Source organism: Littorina saxatilis, linkage group LG12, assembly GCF_037325665.1.
Source record: "Littorina saxatilis isolate snail1 linkage group LG12, US_GU_Lsax_2.0, whole genome shotgun sequence".
Taxonomy (NCBI): Eukaryota; Metazoa; Mollusca; class Gastropoda; order Littorinimorpha; family Littorinidae; genus Littorina; species Littorina saxatilis.
In genome coordinates this window covers 27,633,858-27,649,499 of record NC_090256.1, presented here as the reverse complement: position 1 = coordinate 27,649,499, position 15,642 = coordinate 27,633,858, and the positions used below count along the sequence as shown (strand labels likewise).

Here is a 15,642-nt window from a genome sequence, read left to right as displayed (position 1 = left end):
CACACGCTTGCACGCACTCAAAAACGCACACACACGCTCAATCAGACACACACACACACACACACACACACTTATTGTAATGAATAGCTTTTGCAAAAACTTGCACGAAGAGTGCTAAAAAAAATCGGGGGGAAGTTGTCCGGGGGGCAATTGTCCTCCCATGGTGGGGGCAGTTGTCCTAGGGGGGCAATAGTCCGGGGGCCAATTGTCCAGGGAGCAATTAGCCTGCTACCGGTTAGCATATCAGTTGAACTTGGAAAACTACCCTTAGTCCAACCAGGCGCGGCCGGGATTCGGACTCGCGTCATATCCATTGGGCCATTGCGCCCTTTCACTTTTTGGACAAAACTTCCAGATGATATCCACACAAAACATTTTTTCTCCACTGTTTATCCAAAACTATGGAGAAAAAACTATGTGGATATATCATCTGGAAGTTTTGAATTGAACAGTTTTCAAAAATCATCTTGGTAGTAGTTTTGTGCGACTCACTCAAAACACACACACACACACACCGGCACACACACACACACACACATATATATATATATACACACACACACACACACACACACACACACACACACACACACACACACACACACACACACACGTTTCCCAGTCCACCGGAATTCGTTTCCAAATCAAAAACTGGCTGAATGTTAACAGATAAGAGAGTCATTCCACGCAAACACTCACCAAAAATTAAACATTCTTGCTAATTGATGTTATATGATACATTACACATTACAAATTGCCAAAACGATTGGTACGACCCGTCTGGGTCAAGGTGTACCAAGATTGTTAAAGGCACGCTCTTTCTCGTGAAAACATTTCGTGTCGCCATCTCAGGCTTATCCGGGCTTTTATGTGGGAAAGGAACATTCCTCCACTTGAAAACATACCAAACATTAACACCCTAGCTGTGGGCTCTCTGTGCAATAGTAGGATTGGTTTATCCAATTAATTTCTAAACAGACGCTTTTGGCAATCTGTGGAATTTATTCATCAAGAATTTATCATCCTGGTCGTTGAATTATGGTTTGGGGCCAAGTGGAGGGATGGCCTTGGTAAGATTTGAGATGGTGAGTCCAAATTATTTCACGGAAAGGACTGCCCTTAAGTGTGTGTGTGTGTGTGTGTGTGTGTGTGTGTGTGTGTGTGTGTGTGTGTGTGTGTGTGTGTGTGTGTCTGTGGTCGCCATACCTCAGAGATGGACAGAAGCAATGAGCCGCAGATGTACGTGCACCTGGGTTTTAGTTTCTTGATTCAGTGTTTGCTTTCTCGAATAACGAACCTCCCCATTGTTAAATACAGCCTATAATATAGTACAAGGGAGGTCACACTTGCTTTGTTATCCATGGAAGGGGGTAACTCTTATCATACCAGCATACCGTATCATTCTTAAGGGATGTAAGTAAAATGATCAGTTAAACCTGCTGCACAATTATCTGGAATTTTCTCAAGGAAGGAAGGTTATATACGCATTCCATAAAAGCCATGTAAGCAGGAATTGAATTTATGGTGACACTCTGAGTGGGTAGCATATGTCTTCAGATGCTTTTGGGGCCATACAGTATTTTAAATGTCCTAAAGTTTTCAATTTACATAAGTAAGGGAGGTAGCTCATTTCCCCAAAAAGTTTTTGGAGGTTTTTTTCCACATTTTTCTTTCATTCATGGTTCTTTCATATATAATTCAGAAAACTCCTGTGTGATGGTTCTTTGAATAAATTCCTAAGGGCTCTGCTAATACCCCGGGCGAAGCCGGGGCCTGACAGCTAGTTGGTTTAAAAGAGTAAATGTGTGCGAAAAGCAGAAAGTAGAAGCTTTTTTGTTCAGCCGAACGGCCACTGCAGAACGCTGACCACAGCACGCCCAGACGACAGCACAGACTTGCTCATTTTGGAACTGTGGAGAGAAAAGAACATACATGTACTGCACTTAGCATATCCATACATGTGCTTTATACCTTGCTGAATGTCTCTGAAACATGTTTGGAGATAGACAGACAGACAGACAGACGGACATACGGAGGAAAATAAAACAGCTAGAAGAAAAAGAGACAGACAGACACAGACAGACAGATAGATAGATAGATAGATACACACACACACACACACACACACACACACACACACACACACACACACACACACACACACACACACACACACACACATGTAGTGCTGTCAATAAACAACGCAGAAAATGGGATGCACTTGGTTCATATTGAGATTTCAACCAATCCAACTTGACAAGTGAGGCGCTTTCTTGGTTATACCATACCAAATATCTTTCCATTCTGTCAATCAAAGCCCCCCCCCCCCCCTTTCTCTCTCTCTCTCTCTCTCTCTCTCTCTCTCTCTCTCTCTCTCTCTCTCTCTTTCTCTCTCTCTCTCTCTCTCGTAACAACCCTTGTAAAATAAAAGTTGATTTGATTTGATTAGATTTGATTTGATCTCTCTCTCAACACACAGTTGTACTAACCACAAGACAAGCGTGTTTGAGGCCGCTTGACCTTGTACACAGTGCCAGGCGGACAGTCGGCATGAAGCACTGGGTCATCGAGACCGGTTTCATCCGTCACAAGGTCAAGGTCATTCATGTTGAAGAATCCCGAGCGGGCCTGTGATCTCATTTGATCGATAAAGTTACCAGCTCCCTCTTGGTAGTTCTGTGAATGACAATAATACTTGATATGTGGTGCCTGTGCTTCTCGTTACACTGGTTAGACACTACAATCAAGCTGTGTGTTGAATATGGTAGGGAATGGATGGCCTTTTCCAAATGGTTTACCAACCTCATCACAAAGATCAATGCCCACAGGCATTTTCCTAGTTTTTATGTTTGGTATGCTCATCGACAAAGATATACTATCTATTTGGCTTCACTTAAAGATTTCCTATAATTTTTCAGAAGACCAAAGATTTATTTATGAAAATATTACTACCTTATAGGCTTCCTCTGGTGTATGCGAGTCCTCTTTGTATGGCATGGTGACGTGGAAAGTGACGAGAACGGCGTGTGACGTCAATCTGCTGACGTCACGTCGCGTACGACGAAGTCTCATCAGCAACGCGTCATCGATTTCTGACCGTCTTCGCCGTCTGGAAGATACCGGGCCGCATTTTACCTGCAAAGCAAATCATACGAGTTTTTGTGATAATAATAATTGTCAGTAAGTACTGGTGTCACATGACTGATGTGAACCAGTTGATTGGCTAATGGCGATGCGCTAAAACTGTTAGCGCACTCTTGGAGTGCGCTAACTTTTCCACAGAGCGTATTCTTACGCCCTTTACCTAAGCAAGACTGTGCTCTCATCCTCAGAATTAATTACTGACATGTAGCTTATATTTTCCACAATACCAAATGACCATAAATTCCCTGCTTCTCAATTAAAGCAGAAGTGGTTTTTTTCTGACAGATTGCATGTGCCTGTGCCACAGTGCGGCTGCCACTGATCTAAAAATACAAGCCGCTGTGTTTCATCTAATTCTCGCCGACTTGCATAGATTCTTCTCATCGTGTTAGTGGCATGTAGCTTATCATCCACATTACCAAATGATGAGTTAATATAAAATTCCCACCCGCTAGCAGAAAACACAAGTGTTATTCCGATAACGTACCAGTTAGACCAGTTTGGAAGACTGACTCGATCGACTCTGTCATACGTAGCCGCACTGACTACACTGAAATACGACTGCATCAGTTCAGTAAATGAATGGTTTCCGAATTATCATTTCAAGGCAAGAACAATCGTAATCGAAAACGTGTAGGGTTCAGAACGTTCTTACCATTATAAGATTTATTACCAGCGTGCCTCGTGCGTGCAGACTCAGTCAGTGCAGACTGCATGCAGTGGTTTGATTGCCCTAGCAGACGACATAAACCCCGCTCAGCAAATTAACATGTTGGGCAAATGTGAACGAAAAAACGATGGGGATATAATACGTGTAGGGTTCAGAGCATTCTTACCGTTCATATTTAGTATCAGACTCCCCGATGAGTGAAGATTAAAGACGAGAAATATGCCACATTTGTTTTGAAAATGTGCGAACCGTCGAGTCCCGCGGCTTCGAGTCAATTCAAGGGGAGTCACTCCGCACAGTCAATCCGTCGAAGCTCGACTGGAGGTTTCGAATCGCAAATAATGAAGAGCACAGCCCTTTCTCCGAGTTCAAATGAGGTCTCTCTGAAAGATCATCACTGTTCAGATTAACGCTACACTGGAATTTACCAACAGAAATTAAAATGCGTGTGACGAAAGCACGACACTGTGCACACTTGAGACACCCCACACAAAAGTAGATCTTTACTGTACACGACCTGACCACACAGTTATGCCTATTCAAATGCGCGTTGCAAAATGTGCGCTTGGAATCTTCTTTTTTCTATGGCGGTACTGACAATATCGTTATTGAAACAATCCCAGTGCACTAAGGGATTTATAGAGCAAATCTCGAAAATAATTATTGAACTCAGCGCTATGCGCTTCGTTCAATAATGAATTTTCTCGATTTGCTCTATAAATCCCTTAGTGCACTGGGATGTCTCAATAACTTAAAGGCCAACATCCACAGGAATTTTTCTCCTGGAGCGACCTAAACTTGAACCCGAGGCAGTTCGCCAAAAAGAACCGCCGATCACGAGAAAAGCATGCGTATCGCATGCGAGACGATTTGCAAGCCAGCCAGCGCAGCAGCGGGTGGGGATTTGGTCTCGGCAAAGAAACTACAATGCAGTTTTTGGTCTCGGTGAGACTGAAAGAGAGACAGAGAGCACGAGAGAGAGCGACAGGGACACAGTGATTCAAGGCGCACAACTCTAGTAAAGTTGTCGTAGCACGTCCACCTATGGCCAAAGTGATCCGGGTTCGATTCCCGGCATGTGTGGTCTATGTTTTTTGTGTGTGTTTTTTTTAATTCTTGTTTACTATTGTTTATTATGAACGTTTTAATGGGTTTTTTTACTCTAATAATTTTTGTAATTGTGTAAAATAAATAAAAATAATTTTTTTTTTTTAAATCCACGTGCACAAGACAAAAACTTTCATACTGAGGGAGCGAGCCAGTCTAAGTACTCGGGTCCAGCGCCAGCGTTTTTTTTATAATTTCGCTTCACGCGACTTGTTATTTATGTATCCAAAACATCATAGAACGTGGTACAATGCATGAAAACAACGCCGACAGTAAACAAGATGTTATCTGGGCAGTACATTGGGTTGAACTAAAAGAATTCTGCTGAGAATGTACAAGAGAAAACAAGTCGCGTAAGGCGAAATTACAACATTTAGTCAAGCTGTCGAACTAACAGAATGAAACTGAACTCACTGCATTTTTACAGCAAGAGCGTATACTCGTAGCATCGTCAGTCAACCGCTCGATGCACAGGCAGTGAAATTGACAAGAAGAGCGGGGTAGTAGTTGCGCTGAGAAGGATAGCACGCTTTTCTTTATCTCTATTCTTTTTAACTTTCTGAGCGTGTTTTTAATCCAAACATATCACATCTATATGTTTTTGGAATCAGGAACCCACAAGGAATAAGGTGAAATTGTTTTTAAATCGATTTCGGAAATTTTATTTTAATAATAATTTTTATATTTTTTAATTTTCAGAGCTTGTTTTTAATCCAAATATAACATATTTATATGTTTTTGGAATCAGAAAAGGATGAAGAATAAGATAAACGTAAATTTGGATCGTTTTAAAAACATTTTTTTTTTTTTACAATTTTCAGATTTTTAATGACCAAAGTCATTAATTAATTTTTAAGCCACCAAGCTGAAATGCAATACCGAAGTCCGGCCTTCGTCGAAGATTGCTGGGCCAAAATTTCAATCAATTTGATTGAAAAATGAGGGTGTGACAGTGCCGCCTCAACTTTTACAAAAAGCCGGATATGACGTCATCGAAAAAAAGAAAAAAACGTCAGGGGATATCTTTCCCAGGAACTCTCATGTCAAATTTCATAAAGATCGGTCCAGTAGTTTGGTCTGAATCGCTCTACACACACACACACAGACAGACAGACACACACACACACACACACACATACACCACGACCCTCGTCTCGATTCCCCCCTCTACGTTAAAACATTTAGTCAAAACTTGACTAAATGTAAAAACAAGTCGCGTAAGGCGAAAATACAACATTTAGTCAAGTAGCTGTCGAACTCACAGAATGAAACGGAACGCAATGCAATTTTTCAGCAAGACCGTATACACGCCGGAACCTCAGCTGTACCCGCGGATACCCGCAGGCTCTGCAGGCTGTTCACCGCAGACAGAAATTGTCAACACGAGTGGTGAGTGTCTGCACAAAATCGTCTCTGCTTTCTCTAAAATGACATATCATTACAAAACTATTGTTTGTACTTCAACCTAAGGTATTATAGCACCCTATCATCGATTTAATTTTTTCCTTTCGTTCGTATGTGAAGGCTGAGCTTCGAGTATTTGTGGATTTCCTGTAAAAAGTACCAAAATTCTGACTTCTGCAGCTTGTTTAATAAGCTTGGATTTCCGTAATAAATGTGTAAAGTCAGAATGTTGGCACTTTTTACAGGAAATGCACAAATACTCGAAGCTCAGCCTTCACATTCGAACGAAAGGAAAAAATTAAATCGATGGTAGGGTGCTATAATACCTTAGGTTGAAGTACAAACAATAGTTTTGTAATGATATGTCATTTTAGAGAAAGCAGAGACGATTTTGTGCAGACACTCACCACTCGTGTTGACAATTTCTGTCTGCGGTGAACAGCCTGCAGAGCCTGCGGTTATCCGCGGGTACAGCCGAGGTTCCGGCGTGAGGTATACTCGTAGCATCGTCAGTCCACCGCTCATGGCAAAGGCAGTGAAATTGACAAGAGGAGCGGGGTAGTACTTGCGCTGGGAAGGATAGCACGCTTTTCTGTACCTCTCTTCGTTTTAACTTTCTGAGCGTGTTTTTAATCCAAACATATCATATCTATATGTTTTTGGAATCCGGAACCGACAGGGAATAAGATGAAAGTGTTTTTAAATTGATTTCGACAATTTAATTTTTATAATAATTTTTATATTTTTAATTTTCAGAGCTTGTTTTTAATCCAAATATAACATATTTATATGTTTTTGGAATCAGAAAATGATGGAGAATAAGATGAACGTAAATTTGAATCGTTTAATAAAAAAAAATTTGTTTTTACTTGACCAAAATTTCAACCAATTTGGTTGAAAAATGAGAGCGTGACAGTGCCGCCTCAACTTTCACGAAAAGCCGGATGGTGTGTAGAGCGATTGAGACCAAACTACTGGACCGATCTTTATGAAATTTTTCATGAGATTTTCTGGGATTGATATCCCCGAACGTTTTTTTCGTTTTTTTTTAGAAATGTCTTTGATGACGTCATATCCGGCTTTTCGTGAAAGTTGAGGCGGCACTATCACGTTCTCATTTTTCAACCAAATTGGTTGAAATTTTGGTCAAGTAATCTTCGACGAAGCCCGGACTTCGGTATTGCATTTCAGCTTGGTGGCTTAAAAATTAAGTAATGACTTTGGTCATTAAAAATCTGAAAATTGTATAAAAAAAAAAAAGTTTTTATAAAACGATTCAAATTTACGTTCATCTTATTCTCCATCATTTTCTGATTCCAAAAACATATAATTATGTTATATTTGGATTAAAAACAAGCTCTGAAAATTAAAAATATAAAAATTATTATCAAAATTAAATTGTCGAAATCAATTTAAAAACACTTTCATCTTATTCCTTGTCGGTTCCTGATTCGTGAAAGCAAAATTACAACATTTAGTCAATCTGTCGAACCCACAGAATAAAACTGCACGCACTGCAGTGTTTTCAGTCACGAGAATAAAACAGCTTCGTCAATCCACGCGGCAAGGAAGTCGCTCAATTTTTGCGTGCAACACGAAGTAAACAGACATCCAAGAATAGCGACGGGTTCAAGTTTAGGTCGCTCCAGGAGAAAAATTCCCGCGGATGTTGGCCTTTAAATAATAATGCAGGAATGAATGAATAAATGAAAAAACTGTTTCAGAATTAAGTCTTCGGAAACAACACACACACACACACACACACACACAAACACACACACGCACGCACGCACGCACGCACGCACACAAATACACTCACACATACACACAGACACACACACACACACACACACACACACACACACACACAAACACACACACACAAACACACACACACACACACATAGTCGGACAGAGGTGATCAATTTATATAGGCTACACAAGCATGAACCAAAAACAAATGTTGTGAAAGATGTGAGCACTACTTTAACTTGTACAAAGGGTTTGTTAAATAAGTTGCGCCGGATATTTGAGGAAGACAACTAGTCGAAAGAAGAACATATCTTGAGAAGTCTAAATAATGTTTAGAACATACTGCAGCGACAAGCCTAGCTGGAACGGCGTCTTAAGCTACCCTTGTTTCAGATTTGATCATCAGCAAGACAGTTCACCAACATGGATCCACCAATGTGTTTACACAAGATAAGATTACACTTCAGTTTTAACCTTTTGCTCAAAATGAACAGCGTAATGTTGCCACAGAGAGACTCTTTATTATGTCGTAAATGAAACCAATGTCTATGTTGAATTAATTCAGCAACAAACTCGTACTCGTCACAGAAAACAGCGTGACGTTTTTGTTTAGTAGTAGTAGTAGTAGTTAGTAGTAGTAGTAGTAGTAGTAGTAGTAGTAGTAGTAGTAGTAGTAGTAGTAGTAGTAGTAGTAGTAGTAGTAGTTGTTGTTGTTATTTTTGTTGTTACATTTAGTCAAGTTTTGACTAAATGTTTTAACATAGAGGGGGAATCGAGACGAGGGTCGTGGTGTATGTGTGTGTGTGTGTGTGTGTGTGTGTGTGCGTGTGTGCGTCTGTGTGTGTGTAGAGCGATTCAGACTAAACTACTGGACCGATCTTTATGAAATTTGACATGAGAGTTTCTGGGAATGATATCCCCAGACCATTTTTTTCTCTTTTTCGATAAATGTCTTTGATGACGTCATATCCGGCTTTTTGTATAAAAGTTGAGGCGGCACTGTCACACCCTCATTTTTCAATCAAATTGATTGAAATTTTGGCCAAGCAATCTTCGACAAAGGCCGGACTTCGGTATTGCATTTCAGCATGGTGGCTTAAAAATTAATTAATGACTTTGGTCATTAAAAATCTGAAAATTGTAAAAAAATAAAAAAATTTAAAAAACGATCCAAATTTACGTTCATCTTATTCTTCATCATTTTCTGATTCCAAAAACATATAAATATGTTATATTTGGATTAAAAACAAGCTCTGAAAATTAAAAATATAAAAATTATGATTAAAATTAAATTTCCGAAATCGTTTTAAAAACTATTTCATCTTATTCCTTGTCGGTTCCTGATTCCAAAAACATATAGATATGATATTTTTGGATTAAAAACACGCTCAGAAAGTTAAAACGAAGAGAGGTACAGTAAAGCGTGCTATGAAGCACAGCGCAACCGCTACAGCGCCAAACAGGCTCGTCACTTTCACTGCCTTTTGCACTAGCGGCGGACTACGTTCAGTTTCATTCTGTGAGTTCCACAGCTTGACTAAATGTAGTAATTTCGCCTTACGCGACTTGTTATTTTTGTTGTGTGTTGTTATTGTTGTTGTTGTTATTGTTGCGTGTTGTTGTTATTGTTGTGTGTTTTTGTTTTTGTTGTTGTTGTTGTTATTGGTGTTGTTGTTGTTGTTGTTGTTGTTGTTGCATGTATCCAAGTGAAAGGATGCTCTTATGTAGTGTAATAGCCTGAAACGATCTGTGGCAGTGTACGCGGGAAGAACGGTATCTTTCATTCGCCCGTGTCTTCCATATTTTTGTTTAAAAAAAATGAAGTAATTTAAACGTGTACAATACGTACGTACGTACCTCAATGTTCTCGGCAACACAGGTGGGTATCCTGGAGCAGACACCGCCAAAGATCGTCTGGTTGATGCGTGAAGTAAAGGTGTGACGTAACTGTTCCGTGGAGATATCACAACTTCCGGCAAAGTACAGCACCTCTGCCAGCATCCTCACTCGACCCGGCCTTGTTCGTGCTGCACAGAGACACTGAATTAACTTACTGACATTTCGGTTACACTGACTAGCACATAGACAGTTTATTAACTTACTGACACTTAGTTACATTCGCTCCATCAGGCCTTATTCGTGCTGACACAGACACAGTGAAGTAACTTACTGACATTTGGTTACACTAGTACAGAGAGAGAGAGAGAGAGAGAGAGAGAGAGAGAGAGAGAGAGAGAGAGAGAGAGAGAGAGAGAGAGAGAGAGAGAGAGAGAGAGAGAGAGAGAGAGAGAGAGAGAGAGAGAGAGAGAGAGACAGAGAGAGAGAGAGAGAGAGAGAGAGAGAGAGAGAGAGAGAGAGAGAGAGAGAGAGAGGGGGAGAGGGAGAGAGAGACTATTAGTTACATTCACTGAACCAGGCCTTGTTCGTGCTGACACAGACACAGTGTATGAACTTACTGACATTTGGTTAGTAACTTACGCTTACTCAATTGGGCCTTTTCCGTGAGACAGTGAAGTAACTCGCTGACATTTGAACTGTCATTTGGTTAAACTAGCACAGAGACAGTGACTGAACTTATGACATTTGGTTACCTTCACTCAACCAGGCCTTGGTAGTGCTAGCACAGACACAGATCTGCCCAGGATTGTACACGGGATAAGGCCATCCGTCTACTTATAGACACGTACATACCAAAAATCAACGAGAATTTCTTCCTGAATTAGTTGTGCAGACTGACACTTTCAGCCTTAAAAAGTGAATTAATCGAAAATGTCAACTCTGCACAAAAAGCTTCCATGATGTGGATTCTTGTGTCAAAATAGAGGGATGGTATAATTCCATGCAAAAACCTGGTCAGATCTGAGATGGTACCGGTGTAGTATCCCGTTTAGTCCCCCCTCTGAAAAGGGCCTCCGGGGGACTTTTTTTCAGCTCCAAAAAGGTCCGCCTCCACCGATCAAGCCTTGTTTTCGATTGGCCCCCCTACAGCAATTTTGGCCTCCCCTCGCATCCCAGATAGTCTCCCCCCCCCCGAAAAGGCCCCCCCTTTTGTTTTTAAAGCAATTTCGGGCTAGTTATTACACTGTATCATCACGTGGCCCAGATGTCCACTGAGAGAAAATTGAGTCAAGAAACAATTACATGAACTTCGACCCATAGATCTATACTCGACCGCTTCGCAAGGCAATTGTGACATCGGATAGTGACGTCACTTTGTTCTAAACTTAAAGTTGATTCAAGATGGACGACAGCTTGTTTGCTGAAATTGCAAACTACAAACTTATGTTGTGAAGTTGAAAGTGGGAGATGAAAGTGAGAAAAAACCCATAAAACACCCAAAGTAAGATGTAGGACTGCGGATCCGCAGTCAAAAAGGGGGCGGGGAGGACCTTTTCAAAGGGGAGACCATCTGGGATGCGAGCAGGGGCCAACATTGCTGTAGGGGGGCCAATCAAAAACGAGGCTTGATTGGTGAAGGCGGACCTTTTTAGAGCTGAAAAAGTCCCCCGGGGGCCCTTTTTAGCTCTGAAAAGTCCCCCGGAGGCCCTTTTCAGAGGGGGGACTAAACGGGATACTACACCGGGCCGAATCGTTTACACGGAAAGGGCTGTGCGGTTAATGCAGCATCATCACCGTCACAGCTGTAAAATACTCACCAACACAATCTGGGACAAAGTCGGGTATCCAGAACTGCAAATCGCTGGAGCACACAAAACGGTCTTCTGTTTGAATGGGTACATCCCATAACGCACTGCAGGACATGAAGCAATCCCATGCATTGTTGCCTTGGTAACAACTCAAAGCACCGTTCTTCGGGGGTGACAAGGGTGGGCAGTTGTCCTCTGCAATTTAACACAAAGTCAATGCTGTCTTTTAATGTCATAGGAAGAAAACTCCAAGACATTCCGACCAGACCTCTTTATAAGGGAGAACCAAGAATACATCGGAGAGAACGACAAGTAAAGAACGGAAAAAGAGAAAAGAAAAGAGAAAAAAAGAAAGGAAAAAGAACAGAACAGAAAAGAAAAGAACAAGAATAACAGAAAACTACACACACACACACACACAAAAGCAAAAACTACCGAAAAATGAATGTACTGACAAAATATATCAATGCCATTTGTATTCAACGCTTAAATCTTTCGTGCAGTATGATTATTACGGTACTAGTCGGACCCACCCAACACAAGCAGCACACTCAGAGATACATTATTAATCTGTATCCTTCAAAGGTCAGTTTTATATGGCGTTTAAAAAGGAAAGTTATTGACCGAAAATGCAAGAAACTGGCTTGCACTTTAAACGTAAATAAAACAAATTCCCCTCTCATACAACTGTTCAGGGTGTCGCGCTTAATTGACACAGCTACTTCAAAATATGGTACAACGAGTGTAATTACTAGCTACATGCCTGTGCCCTATAGTTTGACAGCATTCAGTGCCAATTCTACAAACCTCTGCTACATGGTTTGACAGCATCGAGTAAAACAAGAAAAGCAAATGCTTTATACGACTCCCCTTCGTCATGTCCATTAGGGGTTTGTAGTTCTTAAAAAGAGGATTGCACTACGTATGATACCGCCCCCCCCCCCCCCCCCAAAAAAAAAAAAAAAAAAAAAAAAAGCTGTTACAGCTTCATAAAATAATGTTCAAGAGAGCTTTCACGACTGATTGACACAAACTTGATCCTTATGTGACCTGTTTCAATCCATTCAACCCTACGTATATTTTACATAATTATATCCAAACCAACCTACTTCCAATCACCATCACTAGCCTGACGTTTTTAACATCCACCAAATTATTTTCGAAAAAAGAGATTTTTTTTTAACAAGATTCATAATAATGTCTCATTTTCTTTCCCAAATTGAGTTTTGGCTAGCCGAAAACAAAATATGTATACTCTTTTATGAAACCAACATTACCCCGCTGTGACCCCCACATTTGACAAGAGTCAACCAAAGTGGGGTCACTTCGTGAGATTATCCAACTCTAAGAGCGTGCAAAGTTTCAGAGCGTGCATATGAATCCTAATACTCACCAATTACTCAGGTGAGTCAAAAACCGTTATATCTCTGCTTCATGGTTTAATACCATCGAATTAAAAACTACATACCTTTGCATCGTGGTTTGACGGCGTACAGTGTAAAGCCTGGATACCGTTGCACGGTGTTTTAACAGCATCAAGTGTAAAATGAACATTCCTCTTTCATTTAGTCCAGAAATATAAAGCAACTAAAGACCTCTGCATCGTGGTTTGACAGCATCTAGTGTAAAATCTACTCATCTCTGCATCATGATTTCACAGCATCGGGTGTAAAACTATTAGACCTCTTTTCATCATAGTTTGTATACATCTGTATAGTGTAAAATCTACGCCAGGTGGATAAACAACTACTACTCTACACTGTAGTTCGACAGCTTGCAGCGTAAGAATGACATACCCTTGCACTTTGGTTTGACAGCATCGGTCCCCGACCACTTCCAGCTCATAGTTGGCGGGTGTGTACTGTCGTCACGTTCGCACGTGACGGTGTCTATCCCCTGCAGTCGATAACCATGGGTACAGTTCAGCGTGCAGCTTGCACCGTGCACGTAGCCGTCCGGACAGTTCTCTAGCATCGGGCTGTATCCAGTTGCATTACTCGGCTGTAGGTCAGGTGTGTCGCACTGCAATGCTGCAACACGCGAGAGGAACACCAGCTGCAATTTTGAATATGTAACTTACGTTCGACACGTAACACGGGTTTTAGGTGAAGAAGAAGAAGAAGAAGAAGAAGAAGAAGAAGAAGAAGAAGAAGAAGAAGAAGAAGAAGAAGAAGAAGAAGAAGAAGAAGAAGAAAACAACGAACAAGAAAAACAAGTCGCGTGAAACAATATCAAACCATGAAGTCAATCAGTCGGCCTGACACAAAAAGATCAACACTGAAAACCCGGGATCAGACCCTCTTTGCATTTGGTGCGACCAGTAAGACTTGACTTACAATGCTCCACGGAGACCAGCGCGACCCGAATCGATCTTCGGGTGTCGTCTAGTCAGGCCTTACTAGTCTCGATGATGACTGATCCGGGGGTTCTGCGTGTCGATCTTTTTTGGTTCAGGCCGACAGATTGACTGAATGTTTTGATATCGCTTTCAGCGACTTGATTTCTATTATTAGTAACAACGTATACCTGATACGCTAACGTTGATGTAGCATGAATTCCTGTTTTTGCTGGCGTCAGTTGCTGTATACGTCACAATGGTCGTGCCAAGGGGAAATGCACTTCCAGACCTGACGTCACTGGTTACTTGAATGACGTCACCCGAGTTGTCTGACGCTGTAGGAGCTGTCAAATTGACGAAAGTTTGTTGTCCTAATGGAGCAGCATAAACCTCGATATTGCCATGGCAACCGTTGTCAAATACTGGTGGATCAACGTCTGAAGAAAAAACAAATTTAAACTTGCTATTTAATGATATATGATATCGATACAGTCATGCACAGCCTAGCGATGACCTGATACACGATTTTCAACTGCTGGTATGACGAGTTCACCAAGACAAACTGTGTTATCGAATTTGCTTGTCAATTTATGGGGAGGCATGCAGAGTAAGTAACACAGCTTGTATGTGACGTCTTCTCAAATTGTGTTTTGCCTTTGACCTGAGACCATGAGCCTTATGTCCTTGACTTTTCACTGACTTTCAGTTTGTATTTTAAAGTTGTATGTCTTTATTTATGTTTCACCGATTCGCATTGTAAAAGCGCTTCCATTATTATGTTTTCTTCTACATTTTTTTCGTACCTGGTTGTTTCTACCTTGATTAGTAGCTAGACACGAACCAGATACTGGAAAACGATGTATTTGGAACCTATGTAATCTACGGATTTTGTAGTCACAAAATAAAACTGTATGCTTTAACACTGCTCAAAAGAGCTGTAAGCCTCCCGTAAACCATCACAGAGCTCCCCGAGCGTCTACATACAGTACAAGCATACTTCCATTTGAACGCTCTCCGAACGGGAACATCCTGGTTGCTTTCTGTCGAGCGTGAGAAATTTTCAAAGAATTTATTTTCGTGGACTTGGCCCTTTACAACAATGGCGCCTCGTTTTGATACTGGACGGCTGTTATGAATATCCCGGAAATCACGCCCGGACAGTAAGCCTCCTGTAAACCATCACAGATACTGTCAGGCTTTTACACACTGTACAAACACCCTTCCATTTGAACGCTCACCAAACGGGAACATCCTAGACGTGCCCTACGTAAAGAGCGAACAATTTTTAAAGAATTAATTTTGCAGATTGTCTCGAACACTTTTTGGACCCATCCTGAACTCAGGTCAAAAATGAGTTACTTCCCTTAAACTCGCGATAGCCGTGGATCGATGATTATCAGAATGTTTTTGGACCGTGGTGCGTTTTTGCGCTAGACCTAACTTTTAAAATCTAAATGATAAATTGACAGCTTGTTACACAAACATTCTTTAATCATAAAAGAATTCTTTTTTCATCAAGACAAGATCAGTGCAATTCGAAGTTGTGAAAGTTTGAAAAAAGAAAAGCCCGGAAGCAGGGT

General features: G+C 41.1%; 1 protein-coding gene across 1 annotated transcript; it reads right to left on the bottom strand.

The window, feature by feature from the left end:
• Positions 1 to 527: 527 nt before the first annotated feature.
• On the bottom strand, positions 528 to 14,495 carry LOC138981654 (uncharacterized). Its single transcript, XM_070354649.1, has 7 exons — positions 14,251 to 14,495; positions 13,521 to 13,754; positions 11,734 to 11,919; positions 9,935 to 10,104; positions 2,953 to 3,135; positions 2,490 to 2,676; positions 528 to 1,910 (listed from the first exon to the last, which is right to left on the bottom strand). The coding sequence occupies exons 2-7, from the start codon at positions 13,696 to 13,698 to the stop codon at positions 1,900 to 1,902; spliced, it is 915 nt and encodes a 304-aa protein (XP_070210750.1). The 5' UTR covers positions 13,699 to 13,754; positions 14,251 to 14,495; the 3' UTR covers positions 528 to 1,899.
• Between the last annotated feature and the right edge of the window lie 1,147 nt (positions 14,496 to 15,642).